Raw genomic sequence first — 20,757 nt, forward strand, 5'->3', positions numbered from 1 at the left:
AGAAGCAACCAAATCTAACTGTGCAACCATCAGCTTCCCATATTACTGCTGAAGTGCCTCAACTCTAGGCCCCAAATATGATGGGGGAAAGGAGGAGTTGTGATTTGGACTCTTGTCTCCTGGGAACTGGAGTGAGACAAACTCATTTCACTTAGGGTTGTTTTCCCTTTTGTTTTTGTTTAAGACTTACACAACTTTTTCTGGCCAATCCAGTAGTTATATACATCTCTTATTACAAGGAGGAAAGTTGCAACATGGTCTAATTATATTTAAAGAGAACTGAATATCAATGTTCTCTCTGAGAAAGTTTTCTTCAAATCATTTGCAGGCTACAAAGTACTTACTCTACAAAATGTAGAAATACACCATAACTTTATACCAGGCACATTTAGAGTTAATGAGAAATAAAGTTAATCAAAATATTTGCAAAGATGCAACAACTTTTGCAATGGTCTATTCCCACAAGATATCACAAGCAGCATTAAAAAAAATGGAAAGAATGGAATGTAAAATGCATGAGATTAATCAAGAAAACAAAGGAATCATCCAGGCAGCAGAGATGGGCGTGTGTTATGAAGGGATATCTAGATAGCCAAGAGACTATTTTTGCACACTACTTCTTTTGGAACACCTTTTGATCAGCAGCATTTTCTTTGATAATGCAACAGTCTTGTTCTGACAATTGGAACTCATTTTGAATTCTTTTAATGAAGAGCTCATTGTTAAACTTGAAATGAAGAGAAGACATTATTTCCCAAGTACTTACAACACTACAAGAAAAAAAAAAGTTCCACAGTACTGGCTAGTGTTTCAGTAATCCAGCTGTGCACTGTCTTCCCACATTTCTGAAAGGCATGTTATTTATCTTTATATCTACCCACCCATTATGTGTGAGGCAGCAGATTCCAAATTAACTCTTCTGCACATCTAAGTGATGACTAATATTGAAGGCATGGCTATGGCAAGCTGGGGTGTAGTGCCGTGCACTAACTGTCTGCATGGACCCTGCTGTTCACTAAAAGCTTTCTAGTGTGCATTGATTTACTGTTTGAATGCGCAGTAGGGAACTTCTGGCGCACAGTACCTGAGTCCATGCAGTTAATATATGGCATGCTGGAGCGCTGTAGATTTACACTCCAGCTTGTTGTGCAGTAAGTGTTTATGTAGACGTACATGTAGATTTCTAAATCTAATTGCGCAACAATCAGTTTCCAAAAGAAGAGGGTACAGTCATATACTTTTCATTTCTCTTGCATCTTCCATCAGAAAACTTCAAAGCATTTACAAACATGAATTAGTTAATCCTCACAACAGCACTATGAAATAGGGAAGACGTATTAGCCCCATTTTACAGATGGGGAAATTGAGCCAGAGTAGGTAAATTACTTGCGTAATATTACATGATGAGTCAGTGGCAGGGCTAGGACAGTACTTTGATCTCCTGACTCCCAGTCCTGTGCTTTCGCCACAAGACCATACTTAACCTCATGTACAACCAGTCTTAGTGAAACTGCTGGGTAGAAGCAACTTTTCAAGAATAGCTTACCTCCTTTCAAACCTGATCTAAAAAACACATTTTATTTAATGGTTTCTCTTTTCTCCAACACACAAGGATTAAATGTTAACATAGCATCAAGAATCTCCATTTTAGATACCAGTGATGCCAGGAATTTAATCCAAAAAACCAGCCAGCTGGTTGGAATTCTGTTGTCCAGAAGCAACCTAACGTGTTGCCCATATTTAAAGCTATTTATTCTTCCAAACATTTATACTCTCAGTATCCAGTGTTATCTGGCACTTTAATTTCCTGATCTTATCAAAGATGAAGCAGCAACTTAAATGAACATGTTCCAAATGAGATGCCTGAAGAATTACATATATGAGGAGAATAAAATTTGGGATTGGGAATTAATGAAGCAATCTTCCAGGAAGAGTTTTGTTGTTTATTACTAAATTAATACAAAAGCAACCCTTACCTCAGAATTATTGATGGCTACAGCTTTTAGCAGGAGCCTGCTGGCATCCAGATGAAGACCATAATGAATCAAAAGGTTAGCTAGATTGACTAAAGGGATATCCTGATACCCATGTGGGGCTAAGTTCAATGCTTTTCGCAAGCACGTGACAGCAAAGGTGCTATTTCCAACCGCACGCCAGTAGAGTCCAGCCTCATTAAGCATAAGCCATAAAGGATCCCTTGGCTGGGAAAAAAAAAGTCATAACATTTCAGGAATATACAATCGCTTACCATAAACTCTCTCCAACATAAACAATTCAGTGTATTGCTTTATGAACTGGATACAATTTATTCTACCCTCTACCTTGGCTGAAGGTAGTTAGCTTACCATTTGAACTTCACAGGTGCAGGATAGATGAACTAATGTTAATTTAGTAGCACCTGTTGCTCAGCAAGAGCATTCAGCTAGCAACCTTGATTCATGTGATTGCCCCAAATGATTTCCACAAAGTCCTTTAATGCTGCCTGACCACAGGAATCAATGATTCTTAGCCCTTTACCATTCCAGAGTGTAGGACCCACATTGCCACATGTGGCAACCATCAATTTGAGAAGTAGTCAGTTTCAAAAAGCCAATTTGAGGTTTTAGCAGGGGCGGCTCTAGCCATTTTGCCGCCCCAAGCACGGTGCCGGTCCCGCGGCTCCGGTGGACCTCCGAAGCCGCGGGACCAGTGGACCCTCCACAAGCACGCTTGCAGGAGGTCCACCGGAGCTGCCTGCCGCCCTCCTGGCGACCGGCAGAGCACCCCCCGCAGCGTGCCGCGGCCTGGAGCCGCCCCTGGATTTTGGAATCCCATTTTCCTATTTTAAATAATTATTTATCCATTCACAATGTGCTTGGCAACTGTCTAAACATATAGCAAGATAGTCCCTGACCCCAAATGCTCACAACTTAAAGTGGTAAACACGGTCGGGCAGAGGGATAAAACGTACAATCAGATTTCTAATTATTCTTAGCTGGCCCTTGACCTATAGTTACATAAACAGACTAATTCATTCTTTAGAGAAAGAACAATGAAACTATGTAGAGTTGTGTCAAATGCACAACAAAATATGTAAAACAAGTACTCTCTCTCTTTCAGTTGTAGAAATCTTAAGTGTTTCTTATAACCACAGTGGGTAAAAGTTTTCAGAGAGAAGTAAATTTTGTAGATAATGGTATTTCTTCCGTATTTTTGAATTAACAGCCTTATACTAAAAAGTTTTATTTGCATTACTGGATATAATGGATATTTTAATATGCTGTCAAATCTCCTTTCCAATATTTCTTGGTTAATATGTAATTGTAGGACAAATCTAATGCTTCAATCCTGCAACAATTTACACATGTGTAATGTCACTTGTGTGAGTAAGTCTTAATGATGAGACCAGTCACTGAATAAATGTCACACATGCATGCAGATCTGCCAGTGGCGCATTCTAAGGCCATATACTTAAACACAAAAAAATAAATATAGTGCTAAATGCAATGGTCCATATGCAGGACTTGGAGTAATTGTTTTTAGTCCTAAACATAACTGTAATAATAGCTATTGTTGTCTAGAACTTTTTTTTTCCCCCTAGAAAGACTTTTGTATTTCAGGTTTTTGTTTTGTTTTTCTTGGGAGAGGGGGTGGGGAAGACTGATTTTTTGTATTTCTAGCTGTAAATTCTGGTTCCTCCTCCCAGCACTTTGTAGGAGAAGAGGTTATTTTCAGATTTACTACTGCTTTCTTAGCTGATTTTACTAACTGCAAAAGACACCCTAATTAAAATAAAATCATTTTCAATGAAACAGTTGCAGGGTTCTGTGCACAATTCCTTTACCCTCCCTTCACATTGTCAGCAACATGCTGCCTATCATTCTGACCAATATCGTCTGTTTCCATGTAATCCCCACACTGGCCTGTCTGTATGCATCAAAGTACTATATACTTCATTTGTAAGCTCTTTGGGGGCAGTGACTGTCTTTTTTGTTCTGTTTGTATAGCACCTAATACAAATGGGGTCCTGGTCCATAACTAAGACTTCTAGGTGCTACAGTAATAATTAATAAATGCTGTGCAGAGTTAGCAATGGCACTGCTTATAAGGGTACTGCCAAGGCTTTCATCCTACTTTTTCAACATAATGCTGTCATTAAATTAAACATTCAAACCTGTTTGCAGACACATTTTGTCTTTCCCCAGGAAGACCATGATGCTTACTGCTGAACTTCTGCTCTGAAAATGCCTCCTGCCCTCTGCAATTTGTGCACACAAGCATGACAAGAACATACTTATGACGTGCTCTAACTGGTTAAGAAGTTGTTTATTGGAGAAGCTTTTTCAGCACTAAAGCTATGAAATAACTGAGTATTACCAAGAAAAAAACCTATGCATTCAGATGGCCACTTAAGAAAACTCAGAAGGTAAGACATTAGGCCTGCAAAGGACTGTTATGTGCACAAGAATATGAATGCCACTCAGATGCATTCTCCTTCTTATGGGCAATGAAAAGATGCACAAACACTCCACATATTGTATTTAGGCTTTGACAATGTGATGTACACACAGAAAGGCAGCATGTCAACAGAGTTAATTTGACATCTAGATCGAATATGATTTCTCCAAGTCTTCCAACATCCTGATATTTACTATTATTATTTGTATTGTGGTAGCACTCAAAGGCCCTACTCATGATCAGGGTCCCATTGTGCTAAGTGCTGTGCAAACACTTAAGATCGTCTCTGCCCTGAAGAGCTACCGGTCTAAACAAGACAAGCCAGACAAAGGGTGGAGGAAAGGAATATAACATAAGCAATACAAGGTCTACTGGTTGGCCAACATCATGTTAGTTCCAGGGGTGGTATTTGTTTGATTCAGGAAATGGCACTGTATTCCCTCACACAATATCTTGCAAATTTTCACAGGAATGAAATTCACTCACTCCACCAGTGTTCTTACGTAGGAAGGAAGCTATAATAGGGTCCACTGAGTAAGCTGAGTGAAAGGGATGCTTCTCTGAACATTTGTGGTTCTTTGTGGAACCTAGATCGAAAGAAGTTACAAATTTCAGCTCTGCTATACTCCCCAGGCAAGGCAAATTGTAAATAGTGTGCCACTGAACAACGTGAATCTAGTCATCACACTCATAGATAAACAAGAATTCTCAAATTTACTTCAAACTACAATTCTTGACTTACCTTTTTTATAGCATGATAGATGAATGCCCCTATTTGCTCCTCTGTAACAGATTGATTGTTGATACGCGAATGCAAGATCTGAACAACATGAAAAAGCATTTAACAAAAAAATAGGATGGAAGATTTAAAAGTGACCTCTCAAGCAGTTTTTACAGGATATAGCTATCTGGGTTGCTCAAGTCTCATGACCCTAAAAATTTCCTAAGCCCCATTTTTGTACTGTAGCTGAAAAGTTACCCCCTACAGATGCACTGATGGTGGTCTGGGGGAGGGGAGAGACTAGACCCATTAAAGCAACCAAGGGACAGTAAGCAGTAAGGAAAGACAGCTATAAGCAGGTGTGTCTCTCCTGTGCCAACAAGGAGGTGATAAAGCCAATGAACAGTTTTCATGTGGTCTTCAGAGGTTTTAGTTAATCTAGAAAGTACTGTTTTCTTCTATCATTTTTTGTCTCATACACTTTTGATAGGTGTTTAAAGAGGCCATGTCATAGGACCTCATGTCAGATATTAAGAACTTACATTTCCCAGCAAGGGGAAGCCTATGAAAGTACCGAGTACCTTGCAAAATCAGGCCCATCTTTTTGTTGCCAGAATCTGTCAAATCTTGAAGACCTTAGCTCTAAGGCCATAAAAGGCAGACACTCAAAATGAAAAGGTTACCTATGAAAACAGTGCCTCTTACTTGTCTTGCATGATCATCTGGCATTTGAAATTTCAGCTCCAGATGACCATCTAGTTCTTTGACCAACGTGTACAGAGTTTCATTGTTACGGACATCAATAATAGACAAACAATCTGGCAGCTGGGCCTCTCCATGCACATGGGCCTCTCCGGGGCTACTCAGGATCGAATGGACTCTGGCAGTGAAAAGAACCGAGAAGACATGAGTTCATGTTTCAAATGGTGGGATGTAAGCTCACAAATAGCTGAGTGGCACATGGTTGGTCCTGTCCATACTACATTCTAACCATCTTAAATCCAGGTAAGGGGATAGTAATTTTGGAACTGGTTTCCTGACTTGGTTATATGTGGACAGAGCATTAGATGGCTGTGACTCCTCTTGTGGAGTGGGAAGAGGGAGAGCCTCCAGAAGAACACAAATGCTGCCTGTTATTATCAGACAGATTGACTCCATCTTCTCCAACCAGAGGGAGACCCAGCCACCTTAAAAGAATAATACACTAGTTGGTCAGTGACCCCAGATTCTCATAATGTGGCCACATTACTACAACCAGATTAAACAATATAATGGGAAATTTACTTTATGATTAATCAACACTTGCCTGAATCCTCTGTTTTCTGGAGGCAGAAAATAGGTTGGCAGTTCCTCTGGGTTCGGGATTGTTGGAAAGGATTTTACACAGTCTGATCTTTTAGGCCAAAGAATATGCTGTTTATCCTAATTGCAAAGGAAAAAAAAATCTTAAACTGTTGAGAAATAATTCATCAATCTTAACCTTCACATTACCTATTTGATAAGAATGCCTCAGGAATACACTAGGATGACAAAAAAGAAAAAAAACAAACTCTTCCCTTAAGATTATGGTTTCCTGCCTTTTCTGGAAATTATCCCAATTTATCAAGCCAAGATTTCGGTTGCATCAGCACAGTGTTTTCTATTTTTAGCGAATTGTGCTGCTCTACCATGAACCGAGGTTTGGGCTCTAAATTCCAATTTTGCAGTCATGAGAGCAACCCAAATTCACATTGTGTGGTAGAGTTCACACAAATGAATGGGAGACAGGCAGAAGTAGTAGTCCACTAGTGCTCAACAGAGCAGCTTACCTGAGACAATGAAGGAGAACTCAGGAGTACCAAGCACATAAGTCCTGCTACACATGAGTGGTTGGACACTGCTGCTTTAGAATACATTTTTACTAAAGGAGAACACAATCTTTCATGATAGCCCTGTATAAAAGAGCGAGCTCATACGCTTTGCTCACCCTGTAGGCATCTGATTCCAGGCCCCACAGTGAAACAATAGAACGGGCAACAGGAGAAGACTGCAAAGAGTGGCTGAGATCGCTGTGGTTTGCATGGAGATCCAAATTCACGGATGTCATACTTGATTTTGATGAGTCTTCTCCAAACTGTCAAAGAAGAAAATGACAGGGACATTATCACTATTTTTAAGACAGTATTTCCTTTCAAGGTAGTGAACTACTAACACTGAATTTTGTAAGTTTGATTTGCTTTTCATCACTTATGCAGGTTGTTTACTTCTTGCAATTCCCTCAGCTTTGGCAGCAAAACTACACTGGTCAATTTATGAGTCATTTCTGGTCCTCTTGCACTAGCACAATATTAGGGTTTCAAATATGTAAAGAGAAAATGCAGCTCAAAACAAAATACTATTTTATTGTTTTTTAAAGAAATATTGTGAAACCCTTTCTATTAATACCAGGCTTTGCAAAACTTTTCACAAATAGAATATCTACTTTTGCAGATTGTTTCAACCTTTCTTCTGGCACTATCAAACCCAAAGCATAAAAGCTGATATTTTAAGCTACTAGAACAGCAGCAGCACCTCTATTAGTATTGAGAGTCATTGTTAGATGGGCAGAACTCACATTACCACTCACACTCTTAGCAGCATAAAATATTAGGAAGTATATAATGCTGATTCCCTCCTCTTTAAATCTCATTATGTTACAAAAAGTTTTTAGAAAGATATTCATCAAGATGAACTGACTGAAAATGTCTAGAAAGAGGGAAGTATCGCTATCCATCTTAAATAATTTTTAAAGGCGTATATAAAGTAAAAACCAACAATTATTTATATAGACACTTTTTCAGCTGTCATAGTGGGGTACCTTATTCTATGGGAAGTACTATATGTGGATCCAAAGGGAAAACTGATACATGCTTTTAAGGAATCTCTTTATGTACATCAGTTACCTAGTGTACGTTTGCTGTGTCCTTCAAGGAAACTAGATTTGGAAATGGATGCTTCACATCTCTAGAGTCATACTCCTAGCTACATGACATTTAGCATATTCATGTAAGACAACTACACTCCTTCTCAAATCATCTGATGCCTGTACTTAGTAGAAAGAGGGCACTCTATACAGAGGAAAAAAAAATAGGGATGGAAACTCCAGGGCAACGTTGGGGTTTCACAAAACACTCTAGAACATTTTCCTCCCAAAAAGATAGTTGAGAAGAGCCCTCATTTTGCCCCCTCCCTACATAACAAAACAAAAATCTTTAAACAGGAGGTACTGGGCTGCCAAAATCCACAGTTATTTCCGGTTCTCCCATTAGCAGCAAAAGGGTCACAGGAAAATTACACTAGCAAAATGTGCCTTTTACTCTTTTAGCAGGACTATACAGTTCCTAAAGTTATATTTTGATCTATTAAAAAAAAAAAAGTATTGTTGGGGTAGCAATTATGGACATCTTATGTCAGCCTCAAGGACTTGTGCTGCTTGAGTGGCTAGTAGTGGTGCTAATTCATAGTAGACAAACCTGAACATATTCCACATTTTCAAAAATGTCCCCACGGTGATAGCGAACAGGCTGGTCCCACTGGCAGTGCAAGCTGTGCTGTTGGTTGCCAAGCCGACATATCTGATGGTTCCCTATGGAACACAAACATTAACAAAAGTTCATTGCTGTAAAAGAGCAGAGAGTTTCTCAGCTGACCAAAAACATTATCAGAGTCTAGTTGCAAGCTCTCTCGTTGACTGGTATTAAAAGAGAACTCCATCTTTGAAAGAAGATTAAACAAATATTTGTTTAGCTAAAGGACTACATGACATGTAACTACACTTCCTGCAATACAGTTTGCATAGAGCTTGGGATCTGAAATACCCAATTCTGCATTTCCTACTCATTTTCCTACAGTCCTTTTGCACTTCATTTAGCCTTTTTGGCAGTCAGTCTTTTCCAAATAGATAGACACAAGAGTGCTGCTGAGAAAACTGAAGGGTTGCTCAGATACTGGAGATGTAGAATAGATTTAATCCTTTAACTACAAATGTCACAGAAGAAAGGACATTACATTCCAAATGTTTGTTCTTATAGCGCACTGAGTGTCCTGGATTTACTCAGAATTCACTGAAGTCTAGAACCTATAGCTTAAGGCTTGTCTACCCAGCAAGTTAGTGCCAGGTATGGACACAGATTGCCTTGCTACGAACACCCTACGACATGTTCACTAAAGGTTCTGTAGTTGAAACTGGAGAACATCAAAATGCATTACAGAACTTTTAGTGCACTGTAGCAAAGTCCACATGGCGAGTTGGCGCGTGGCAAGCTAGTGCACTGAAGATTCACACCCAGCACTAACTTGCTATGTAGATAAGTCCTTAGAATAACTTACCTAACAAAATTCAAATATAGTTTAGTATTAAGTAGGGGGGATGATCTTTTCGTCAGATGTTTTCCTGCACAATTACCCAGCCTCCATTATTCAAAGGCCTAAAAATTTTCACCATTTCCATTTCTAGCTATGATGGACTACAGATCCTCATTAAGCCAATCAACATGAGCTATACTAGCTGAGGGCCCCCAAGAACAACAGAACATGCTCCCTCTTCCTGAAACTAAGCATGCTGTTTTATATATTTTTGCCTTTGCCAGACAAGGACCCATGGACTGATCTGAGAACATTTCACACACAACTTTTTGAAAATCAAAATGAAATGGCCACTTAAGAGCATCATAACCAAATATGAGAGTGAACTGTTTCACTATATTAAGCTGTGACTGAAAGTGACTAACTCTTACTTGTTACACTCAGTGCTCATTACAAAATCTGTACCTAGTTGTGCCTCTTTTGCCATCTGCGTCTCATGGATGATGTTCCTCAGGATTTGCTCCTCTTGGATCAGCTTGTGCTTCTCTAAGGTCTCCTGTTGCCTCAGGTAATGGTCATGCTGTTTTTGATACTCCTTCAACTCATTTAACGTTCGCTGAAGTGATCTTAAAATTTGACACCAGGAAAGTTTATGTTGAATTGTTTTAAACATTAGCCATCACTGTCATTTCACATTCATATGAAACTTTTGGTTGCTTAAAATATTTGTATTATTTATGATTATGCAATAGTTGTAAGCTGTAGTAAGTTAAAAACATATCACTGTTTTACCACAATGGTGAGCAATAATCACAGGAACAGAACATTGAGAATGAGACCACTTGCATATGAATTTTTGTTAGGCTTTTCAGAGGACGCATGTCTCAGTTACCTATGCTGAGCTTCCAGTTTCTGCTCAAGTTTTTGCTGACATAGGACAGCGTGCTTCCTTTTTACAGCTTGTTCAAACCCTGGTTTGGCCTGTAAAGCATGATCATAACACAGGACTGAGTGGTTGTACTCCCCAAGCATCTGAAGAATGATTGAAAGAGAGAGAAAGTTAGCCACTGTTCAGCAATATTTAATGAAACGCTTCCAGCGATTAATAAAGATCAGTTTTTTTACTTCAATTTATATTGATTTCTGTTTTAATCAGCAGCCAATCTCCTCTGAAATTAGAACCATGTTGTTGGGTAAATCAGCTAGAAGACTGGTCTTGCTCTAAGATGTTTTCAACAGCAGACATAAGCTTTTCTTTGTTAGTTGAAAGAGATTAATTTCTCTGCAAAGAGGTCTGAATCCAACCAATTTAAATATCAAGCTTGAACAATGTGTGAAATTTATTGCAGGATCATTTAATCATTGCGCCGTATTTTAAAAGTGCTGCCACTACAGACAAAGATTAAATTACAGTATCTGGTATTCTGCAGTTCTTGGAAAATAAAAATCTTATTTACTGCGTATATATTTCCCAAAGTGTAATAGCTGGTAAAGAAGTCGCTGTAATCCAGAGCTGCATGGACCACGATGGCTGCATCTGCTGAGAAATGAGCCCTGTGTAGAACATTTGCCAAGTTTACCAGTGCAATATCTTTACTGTGCCTAGAGAAAGGGAAAAAAAAAATACAGATAAAAAAAAGATGTCTGATAATGAGTTTCTTTACGCATGTTTCTCATGCGCTGTCCAGGCACATATTACAAGGACTTTCCAAAACTAAGAGCAGCTAGTAAATGTTGCAAGTATGCAATGCTGACTTCATGCCTTAATCGCATGATCTAGCCCAGTGGCTCTCCACCTTTCCAGACTACCATACCCTTTTCAGGAGTCTGATGTCTTGCATACCCACAAGTTTCACCTCACTTAAAAACTACTTGCTTACAAAATCGGAAATAAAAGTACAAAAAAAAGTGTCACAGCACACTATTACTGAAAAATTGCTTACTTCCTCATTTTTACCATATAATTATAAAATAAATCAATTGGAATATAAATATTGTACTTACATTTCAGTGTACAGTATATGGAGAAGTATTGTCTGTTGAAACTTTAGTTTGTAATGACTTCCCTAGTGCATTTTATGTAGCCTATTGTAAAAGTAGGCAAATATCTAGATGAGTTGATGTACTCCCTAGAAGATCTCTACATACCCCCAGGGTACGTGTGCCCTTGTTTGAGAACCACTGATCTAGCCAAAATATATTCTAAAAGTATGTTCACCCAAACAGGCTTCTAGATTGACTGAGTAATGAGTAGTTTTTTCACAGACAGGGAAACCAACTTTTAATATTGGATTGTTCCAGCCAAGGTGTCATTTGGATGGACGGTATTATGTTTATGAAAATGTTGTACTGTTTTTCTTTTTTATACTCCATTTGTGTACTTTAAAATAAAATGTACATGCAACCTTTATTTCTCATACAGGGTGTATAGACTAAAACTACTCAAGCTTCATTTAGCAGCCCAGAATCATAAATCAGAATCATAGAGCAACACACATTTAAAATAAAACTAGCTACATTACTGAATCTCTTCACAATAGTATTTGTACATATCCTAAAATATTTATGGATTTATCATTTATAACATCCCTGAGAGATATTATCCGCATTGTGCTGATGAGTAACTGACAAGGAAGGCATTAAATGACTTGCATCAAGATCACGATTTCATAGCAGAGCGAGAAACTGAACCTAGATCTTTTACATCCCAGACCAGTGTCTTAACTATTAGACCATCCTCCTCCTCCATCATTCCAAAAGTCACATCATAAGCCAGAGTGATCAAGCAGGATTTGCCTCATTAAGGTATTTATAGAATTTACTGAAGTGCCATCTTGCAAGTTTCAGAAAATTAGAATGTACTGTTTACTAGAATATACTAAGATAGCAGTTCAAAGCCGTGCTTCAGCCACCTACAGCCAACCTCAAGTTGTGGTTTTGAGAATGAAATCAAAAGTGGGTTTATAACCTCTAAAGAAAGCCACCACTATTCAGCTACACAGCCTCCCCAATAGCACAGCAGAGGTTTCTCTTCAGTGCCAACGATGTAGGATAAGAAGTGATAAGAGCACTGAGCTTAATTACAAATACCATACACTGCAACTTCTGAGTCATCAGTTTTCAGTTTTAATTAATGCACCTTATAGGTAGTGTCTACCCTCTCTTGTACTGCTGTCCCAGGTTAACCTTTTCTAAATGGTGTTTTCCTGGAAAGCCACCGGATTTTGAAAATTGATGTTTGAAGAGTGGCTTTAAATGGATATTAATATTGTTGGTGGCACTTTCCTGATACAGTAGAACGCTATGCATTCATCTAGGGGGACGATCACAGATTTAGTAGCCAGAGAATAACCCTTCCCACCAGACTAGAGAATTTCCAGAGATACTACTGGAGCCCTAAAATTGCAACAGCCACCGTTGTTCCTGTGTTCCCAGTCTGACAAGACTCCATTACAAGATGTGCCTCGACACAAATAGCTTAGTGTTGATTATGTTCACATCTCCTTGTACCAACTGTTCTGCAGCACATTTCATACCTTCTCTACAGAATTTGGACAATAAATTTCTACTAAAAAGCAGCAAGACTGTCATTCTTTTGGTATTGTCAGGTTTGTAGATTACTGAAGTGAAAGACTGCACAAGTCTAACGTAAATTGAATAAAATTTTCAGTCTTTACCTCCTGACTATTTCACGCTCTTAAGAACTATTTAAAAATATAGTTGCTTAATAGTGGAACTCTGGCAGTCTCTATTCAGTAGATTCTATCACCTATTTCTTAGGATACAATTTTCAGTAACTAAAAAACCGTGCATTGTTTATCCTAAACAGAAAGCAGACTGGAAAAGGAAACTGTATCAGCTGCTCTCACCTTGAGGAGAAGTGGAGAGCCCGCATGGCACACTCAACTATCTGATATGGCTCATTCTTTATTCGCCAATAAAACGAGGCCATATTATACAGCACCCAGGAAGAAGAGTTCTGTAAGAAAACACATGACTGTAACAACTGTAACAATCCAAGAGCCAAGGTATAAACCAATAGGCTGACTAGATTTTCTAATTGGTATGGGAGGCAAAATTAAACTCTGAACATGCCTTCAGTTATGCCTCTCCTTCTGCAACAATGTCCTCCAATAGGAGCTGGGAGCATTTAAAGGGAGAATGAATTGGCATATAAATACATCAAGGACATATGAATCCCAACATTAACTTTCACAAGGATGCCTGAAGTAATCATTTAAGCACCAACAGTTTTATTTTAAGCTGAATAAGGAATGTGCACAGCAGTACAGTGCAGAAAAATCTTTGCGAAAATGGCCATTCAATTCCATCATTTTGTCTTTTTGATGCCTTTGCTCTTTAATTACTTGGGTTCTATTTCAAATGTTCAGGCTGTTAAGTGATGGCTGTGTATTTTCTGTGGTTTGATGAGCTACATCTCACCAGTTACTAAAGCTGAACTTTAAATCATGTCCATTTACTTCTCTGGCTGCTGATCCTCACTGCAGTCAAAGACATGGCATCCTGTGATGTGTTGACTTTCCAGTGGAAAACACTGAAGTGCTGCCCCATGTACCAGGGATTTCAACATTTGTTGGCACTTGCACATAATGAATAGTATGTGGACAGACAGTCCCTATAATGTTGTACTCCACAAATACCCTGTATATTCAGCAGCACAAGAGCTTCTTGAGGCTGTTATTGTGCATGCCACCACTATGGGGGTCCCTACTGTCATACCTTCATTAGACCTTCATAAATACGATGGCCTATGTCCTCTATACTTCTTCCTAAACGTCGGGATAAGTAAACGGAGATAGGATCTTCTTTAGGTAACAAGGGTGCGGAAAGATTAACTCTCTCTTGAACACCCTAGATTGAGGGAAGAGAACACAAAACTTTCAGTAGACATTTATTATTGAGGCTACAAGAGTATAATACAGAAGATTTCAGGAAAATTTACAAAATAATACTTTATGCTCCTGTAACATCTTCCATCCAAGTATCTCAAAGTTTGTCAAGTTTCTTAAGCTTCATCCTTGAGACACAAGCATTATACTCAATCTTTTACAGATGGGAAAACATCAGAATGATATTAATGCAAACACATCCAAAAGCAGCATCTCATCCTGGATTCTACACTAGAAACTTTTGTCACTACGGTAATGTTGCTTAGAGGTCTGATTTTTATACAACTTTTCTATACCAGCACAAGCACTCTTGTGCTGGTACAGGCGGCATTTAGATTTGGAAGGTTTCCCAAAAGCTATAACAGCAAACCTCTTCAAACCATCAGGCAACAGGAGGAGAAACACCTTGCAATTACCTACTTACCCGTAAGTGCTGAAAAGCATGAATGCTGTATGGAAGATCTAGAATTTTTGTACAGTCTGGTTGTTCTAGGTCTGGAGGTACAGGAGACTTTGTATCTATATAGTCTTCAGGGCTAAAACCAGAAAGCAACATATCAAACTCAGTGCTTACAAGTGGCTTTAATCCATAAAGTTCACAAGAGGCTTTAGTGAAATAGAGTTAGTTAAAAGTGCCAACATTTTGTGCTAAACTGACCACTACTTTAAAAAAAACTGGCATCTGTGTTTGAGCTAGTTAGCACCCCTGAAGCGCACTCTCAGATTTATGAGTCAGTACAAGGGATAACAGTACTTCACTTTCAGAGCAAAGCCCAAAATCAGTGAATTGTTAGCTGCCTTAGAAGAGACAGATTGATAGTTAGAAAGATACTAGTTGGGAGATGTTGGTAATACATGCTGAGGAACATCTGTCCACCCAGTGTGTTTCTGTTGTAATTATTCTTCCCTCTACAAGGCAGATAGCAATACATTCTGACCGGAGAAGTCTCTTAGACTGTGATATACAAATATTATGAACAGTGAAGAGAAACCTGTAGAATCTGGAAACGGGGCTAGACATCTCAGATCTAAGGAGAGAAAGTTTTAAATAAAGTAACCCTTCTTGACCCCTCATGTACACAAATGGCAAGACAGGAAGATCAGCCCTGAAGATCACCTCAGCCAAAAAAGTTGAGCTTCACATGGACTATTCATATTCCTTTGATCTTCTAAGCATTGCGGTTAAGTAGCATTTGATTCATTAGCTTTCTACTTCTGGAGATGCAACTTCAAATCTGTCTTGAGTTAAAAATGAACCAGGTGGTTTCAGTCTGCTCCACACTAGAGGAAGTTTATCCATTAAAAAAAAAACCTCACCACCCTGAAGCTTGATTCACATGACTGACAGTCACTGCTCAGGAGAAATCCTGGTTAGGAACATTAGTGTCTTTATAGATCATCATAGACAAAAGCCCCGAAATGCAACACTACAGGTCAGGACTGAAGTACATTAGTGTGGGGAGGAAAGCAGTACTCCTCCACATACAGTGAAAACCCCTCCAACGTTAACACACAATAAAAATAGTTGCCATCCAAGGGAACTATCATCTGATAATTTCTTAAAAATTCTCTATATTAGCTTTTTTTGATCTCACGCTCAGGTATTAATTTTCATTTTGTAAAACCTTATTAAAGTACATGAGTTTCATCTCATTACCTGATATCTTTGCTCTCTAAGGTGATGTATGTGCCATCATACAGATCCAGGTCCCCCAAGGGCACCTTTGCTTTAATGCAGTCTGGATCCTCTTTATTATGCCTTTGTTCCAGCCCTGTGTCTCTGTCTTCATTCTCCTCTATATGAATCTTTTGAGCAACTAACTGTTTCTGTAGGAATAAGAGAAAGAGTTTATTTCCTCAATATATACATGTTTCTATATCCCTACTGACAAGACACTTGCCGAAGCCAAGTTTCTTTCTTACCAAAGCAGCCCATCTAAACAACCAACAGCACCACCACTTAAACAGGTCTCCCTTCAGAAATCAGAGATCTCTTCCTTCATTTCAGAGTGTCTTTTACAGATATTTTGATTTCTACTTACAGAAAAAAAAAAGTATAAACTGACCAGATCCTCCTTTATTTCTCCCATAGTCCCTAAAGAATAACCAAATACCACTCAAAAGTCACTGTAGATAAATTTACAAACAGAAAGAGGAAACACTACAATACAAAGTGTAGACTCCTTGTGACAGGGTATATCAGGTCTTTGCAATTCCATGCAGGAGGGCCCAGTGCTCTGCTGCACCCTGCTCCAGGAAACAGTCGAGAGGAAAAGAGCAGCCATTTTCAAAACCAGTGAGATCTGATCCTCCAGCAGTCATAAGGGCGTGGGACTAGCAACAGCCAATCAATGGCCAGCAGGCAAAAATAAAAGGCTCTGCCTGCAGCCAGCAAGTCAGTTCCCAGGCTGCAGCCAGAGGAGCCAGGCCTGGCCTCATTACTACACACAATCAGTGGCAGATGAAACCCTGTTGATTCAATTCCAGAGAGGAAATTTAACCCAGAAAGGGCCAGAATTTATTTTGCTTATAAATTGGCCCAGAAGGGCATGGAACAGTTTCTATTTTTGAGTTCATTATGCCATGGAACGGGTTTTGAACTATGTGACCTGGCCAGAGGGCTGAGTCAGGGAAGACTCACAGAGGCAAGCTGACAGTCTGCAGCTAAGCCAATTTAGAACTCCAAGCAATGCTTCTCTATAGCAGCCTGTGGAATTCATTACACCAGGCAGCAGAATCAAATAATTTAGCAGGAATATTTTTTAAAAAGCGAATGTAGGTTTTATGGATAATGTTATGAATATTAATATATTTAGCAATGCAGCCCAGGACAATACCACCAGATTTATCAGACTTCCAGCAGAAAAAGCCTATACAGGCCTCTCGCTACTTACGCGCATTTAACATGCGCGATTTCAACTATACACGTAGGGCCGGAGTGGGAGGGCGTGGCGTGGCCTCAAGTGGGGGGGTGGGGGTGGCCTCAAGATTTAAAGGTCCTGGGGCACCGGCTGTGGCTGGGAGTCCCAGGGCCTTTAAATCACCCAGGGGGCTCCCAGCTGCAGAGGTGGCTGGTAGCCCCTGTGGTGAACTAAAGGGCCCGAGGCTCCAGCCACCATGGAGCTCCGGGCCCTTTAAATGCCAGCCCCAGCCTGGCTGCCAAAGCTGCGGGCGGGATTTAAAGGGCTCCTCCAGGCTCCCCACTGTGGCGGGAAGCCCGGCGGAGCCTTTTAAATCCCACCCACAGCTCCAGCGGCGGGGCCGGGGGGGGGGGGGCATTTAAAGGGCTCCACCGGGCTCCCCGCCACGGCGGAACCCTTTAAATCCCGCCCGCAGCTCCAGCGGCGGGGCCGGGGCCATCATTTAAAGGGCTCTACCAGGCTCCCCACTGCAGCGGGGAGCCCGGCGGAGCCCTTTAAATCCCGTCAGCAGCTCCGGCGGCGGGGCTGGGAGGGGGGGCATTTAAAGGCCTCCACCGGGCTCCCCGCCGCAGCGGGAAGCCCGGTGAAGCCCTTTAAATGCCCCCCCAGCCCAGCTGCAGGAGCTGCGGGTGGGGTTTAAAGGGCTTGGGGATATAATTTTGGCTATACGCGGTTTTCACTTTACGCGATAACCGCGGAACCGAACCCCCACCTAAGATGAGACTTGCCTGCAAAGGCAGGGAAGAATTCCTTTTTCTTCCACTGAAACAGCACTGCACACTCAGACATGTGAATTACGTTCCCTGCTCACACCTCTATCCCTAGTTGGCATTTACAAACAGTAATGTATTAATCCTCACAACACTGCATTACCTCCAGCTCTTTGAGGTAGTTTACCGTTGTTTCTTGTCTCATTAGTATCACCAAATCATGAGGATGTTTTAAGTTCATTGGCGAATCCACCTGCAAGACAGTTGAAAATGTAATTGTTTTAATCTGGAGAATGTTACAGCTTTGACAAATAGAGTTTTAAAAATCAAAATTAATATTTAACAAAGGCTCAAACCAGTTTTATGGAGCTGTTGAACTAATTTCAGAAGTTTTTATCTTCAGACATTGACAGTCTAAAGGGGCTCTGAGTTTACAGTTCAGTTGAGGATTTATTTTCAACCCTGTTCAAATATCTTCAGGTGTACAGCTTCCACTAATGATAATGGCAAATGGATGATTAAACCCCTTATTTTATATGAATTTCTAAAACATCCATTACTGCAGTACCAAGGACCTTAAATAGAGATGGCAGTGATCAGTTTTAAAACATTTCCATCATAAAGTCCCTCTAAGTATACAACACAAAAGTAATGTAAGCTATCACCCTAATGAACCCACCTACTTTCAACCCTTTTCAAGAATTTACTTACTCAGAAGACTGGAAATAGATGAGCATAACACTGCACCATGAAGTGTCAGACCAAGAGCAAAGCACACTCCAGAAGTTAAGGTTTTCAACCAAAAACATCCTGCTTCTGTCTCAATAGTTTGAATGCAGAGCCTGGTAGCTCAATATGTAAGGCTACACTGTGGGTAAGTCAAGTCACAGTCCATGACAGTGATGTGCAGTAGGAGGCACTCAGCTAGCTGTAGAACTACATACCAGAGTTGGAATGGTGTGATCCTTTCCTGATGCCAGTTTAGCTCTGCCACCTGGTGTGGAAGTGGCAGGGCCACAGCACCCCTCAGCTCCTTTGGAAAAGTGTCTCTCACTGCTCCTGGATCCAGACCCTCTCAGACTTTGCACTCAAGAAGTATAAGAACTGGGATTGGAGCTAGCCACAGCATGGGGAGCTCCTTGTGTTCTCCCCTAGCTCTACTTCACACACCACAGGGGCCAGCCTATCTGTAATTACTTACACATGCATGGGATTATCAAGACATCCTTTTCTATACAAAGGTCCACAGACGATATTGGCCTACTGTGACACTACACCCCATATTCATCATAGTGATATGATTATGGCATAATTATGATGCATTTTGTATAAGATAGGTCAAGTCAGATGTCATTGGAAAAGTTAAGATAGTGATATTCAGTAAATCATTTGTGTGAATGTATCATTTTTGTACCTAAAGTTATGAATATTGACTATGTATCTGTATTTCAACTGTACTTACTCTGAGTAGCATGCACAGCTAGCCTTTCAGATACAACAATGTAGAGGCTAGACAGTGCTGATGGCCCACTAGCAAAGACAACGGGCTATGGAAGAGTTTAGCCTTCTCGTAAATGTTTCAGCTGGCCTGTAAGTAATATGTGACCAGACCACATGATACTGAACTCCATTTTGGGTACTTGTGTTTTTCCACAAACTGGGCTGGGAACTGTTTTTGGAATGAATGGTTCCCGCCATATGTTAAAGCTAGATAAAGGGGTTTGTGTGTGTGAGACATCATCTAGGAGCCTCACTCCCCACACAAGAGAACTCCTGGGAACATCTGAGAAACAAATACTAAATTGGGGGAAGTGCTGGTCCCAGGCTAAAAGGATTTCTAGCCTATGTATAGAAACCTGATGGACTGCTTGTATCATCACTAAGGCTACGTTTTAGTCATGGATATTTTTAGTAAAAGTCATGGACGGGTCATGGGCAGTAAACAAAAATTCACGGGCCAGAGACCTGTCCATGACTTTTACTAAAAACACCCCTGACTAAAACTGGAGCCGCAGGTGCTGAGGATGGGGGGTGCTGGGGGGAGGGGGGAGTTGGTGGGGCTGGGGCAGGCTCCTTACCCAGCTCCTGGGAAGCGGGGCCCCAGCTCCCTAGAGCTCCATATGCTGCCTCTGCTCCATCCCAAGCCCCGGTTCTGCAACTCCCACAGGCTTGTTGCATATCTTCCCCACATCGAGGGGAGAGTGAACTATTTATGAGCTTACATGGTACAGATCCCTGTGCAGTGCAAGATGGTATAATTCTGGGTTTATCTTCCAGCAGGGGGTGCATACCTGGAGAGCTGGGAAATTTTCTGGTGTCTGCTGTTTGCACTCAGGTAGCTCAGTTTGGGTGAGTGGCGCCACCTGCTGTCGTGTTGGATGATAACAGGGCCTGGTGAAGCTGGCTGTAAATGTCCCACAAAGCAGTGTGAGCTGGGCCAGCCCAGCTGGGTCGTTAGAGGGTTACAACAGTTCTCACAGCTCCCAGACTGCATCCCGGGGTGACAACCCATCACACCTATTACCAATGCCAGCTAGCAGCTGCTCCTTTAGCACAAATGAATAAAGTCTGCACTGTGGATTTGAAGGTTCCAGGTTTAAACCTTGATGATTATCCATGGGGGGTGGATGGGAGGGGGAGTACAAGAGAGGGTCCATTATAGAATAGAAAAGGCCTAGAAAATTCCATACCAAGAAACGTTAAGAATATTGTTAGTATTACAACATCAAGTTCAA

The 20,757-nt window shown here is 40.6% G+C and overlaps 1 protein-coding gene across 2 annotated transcripts in view; it reads right to left on the reverse strand.

Moving 5' to 3' along the window:
- TTC17 (tetratricopeptide repeat domain 17) overlaps nucleotides 1-20,757 on the reverse strand; it is an 83,971-nt gene that overhangs the window by 50,056 nt on the left and 13,158 nt on the right. Inside the window, exons 1-15 of one of the 2 annotated variants that reach the window (XM_039536873.1) lie at nucleotides 18,967-19,203; nucleotides 18,186-18,275; nucleotides 16,049-16,218; nucleotides 14,816-14,927; nucleotides 14,222-14,353; nucleotides 13,351-13,460; nucleotides 10,939-11,083; nucleotides 10,374-10,513; nucleotides 9,947-10,107; nucleotides 8,650-8,762; nucleotides 7,125-7,271; nucleotides 6,465-6,580; nucleotides 5,864-6,038; nucleotides 5,180-5,257; nucleotides 1,977-2,201 (exon numbers count right to left, since the gene is read on the reverse strand). In XM_039536873.1, coding sequence (XP_039392807.1) covers nucleotides 1,977-2,201; nucleotides 5,180-5,257; nucleotides 5,864-6,038; nucleotides 6,465-6,580; nucleotides 7,125-7,271; nucleotides 8,650-8,762; nucleotides 9,947-10,107; nucleotides 10,374-10,513; nucleotides 10,939-11,083; nucleotides 13,351-13,460; nucleotides 14,222-14,353; nucleotides 14,816-14,927; nucleotides 16,049-16,218; nucleotides 18,186-18,263 — 1,902 coding nt within the window. In that variant the 5' untranslated portion in view covers nucleotides 18,264-18,275; nucleotides 18,967-19,203. Of the gene's footprint in view, nucleotides 1-1,976; nucleotides 2,202-5,179; nucleotides 5,258-5,863; nucleotides 6,039-6,464; nucleotides 6,581-7,124; nucleotides 7,272-8,649; nucleotides 8,763-9,946; nucleotides 10,108-10,373; nucleotides 10,514-10,938; nucleotides 11,084-13,350; nucleotides 13,461-14,221; nucleotides 14,354-14,815; nucleotides 14,928-16,048; nucleotides 16,219-18,185; nucleotides 18,276-18,966; nucleotides 19,204-20,757 lie in introns of those variants that run through there. The other variant, XM_039536872.1, reaches the window with a different exon arrangement.

The sequence above is a fragment of the Mauremys reevesii genome, linkage group 4, assembly GCF_016161935.1.
Source record: "Mauremys reevesii isolate NIE-2019 linkage group 4, ASM1616193v1, whole genome shotgun sequence".
Classification (NCBI taxonomy): domain Eukaryota; kingdom Metazoa; phylum Chordata; order Testudines; family Geoemydidae; genus Mauremys; species Mauremys reevesii.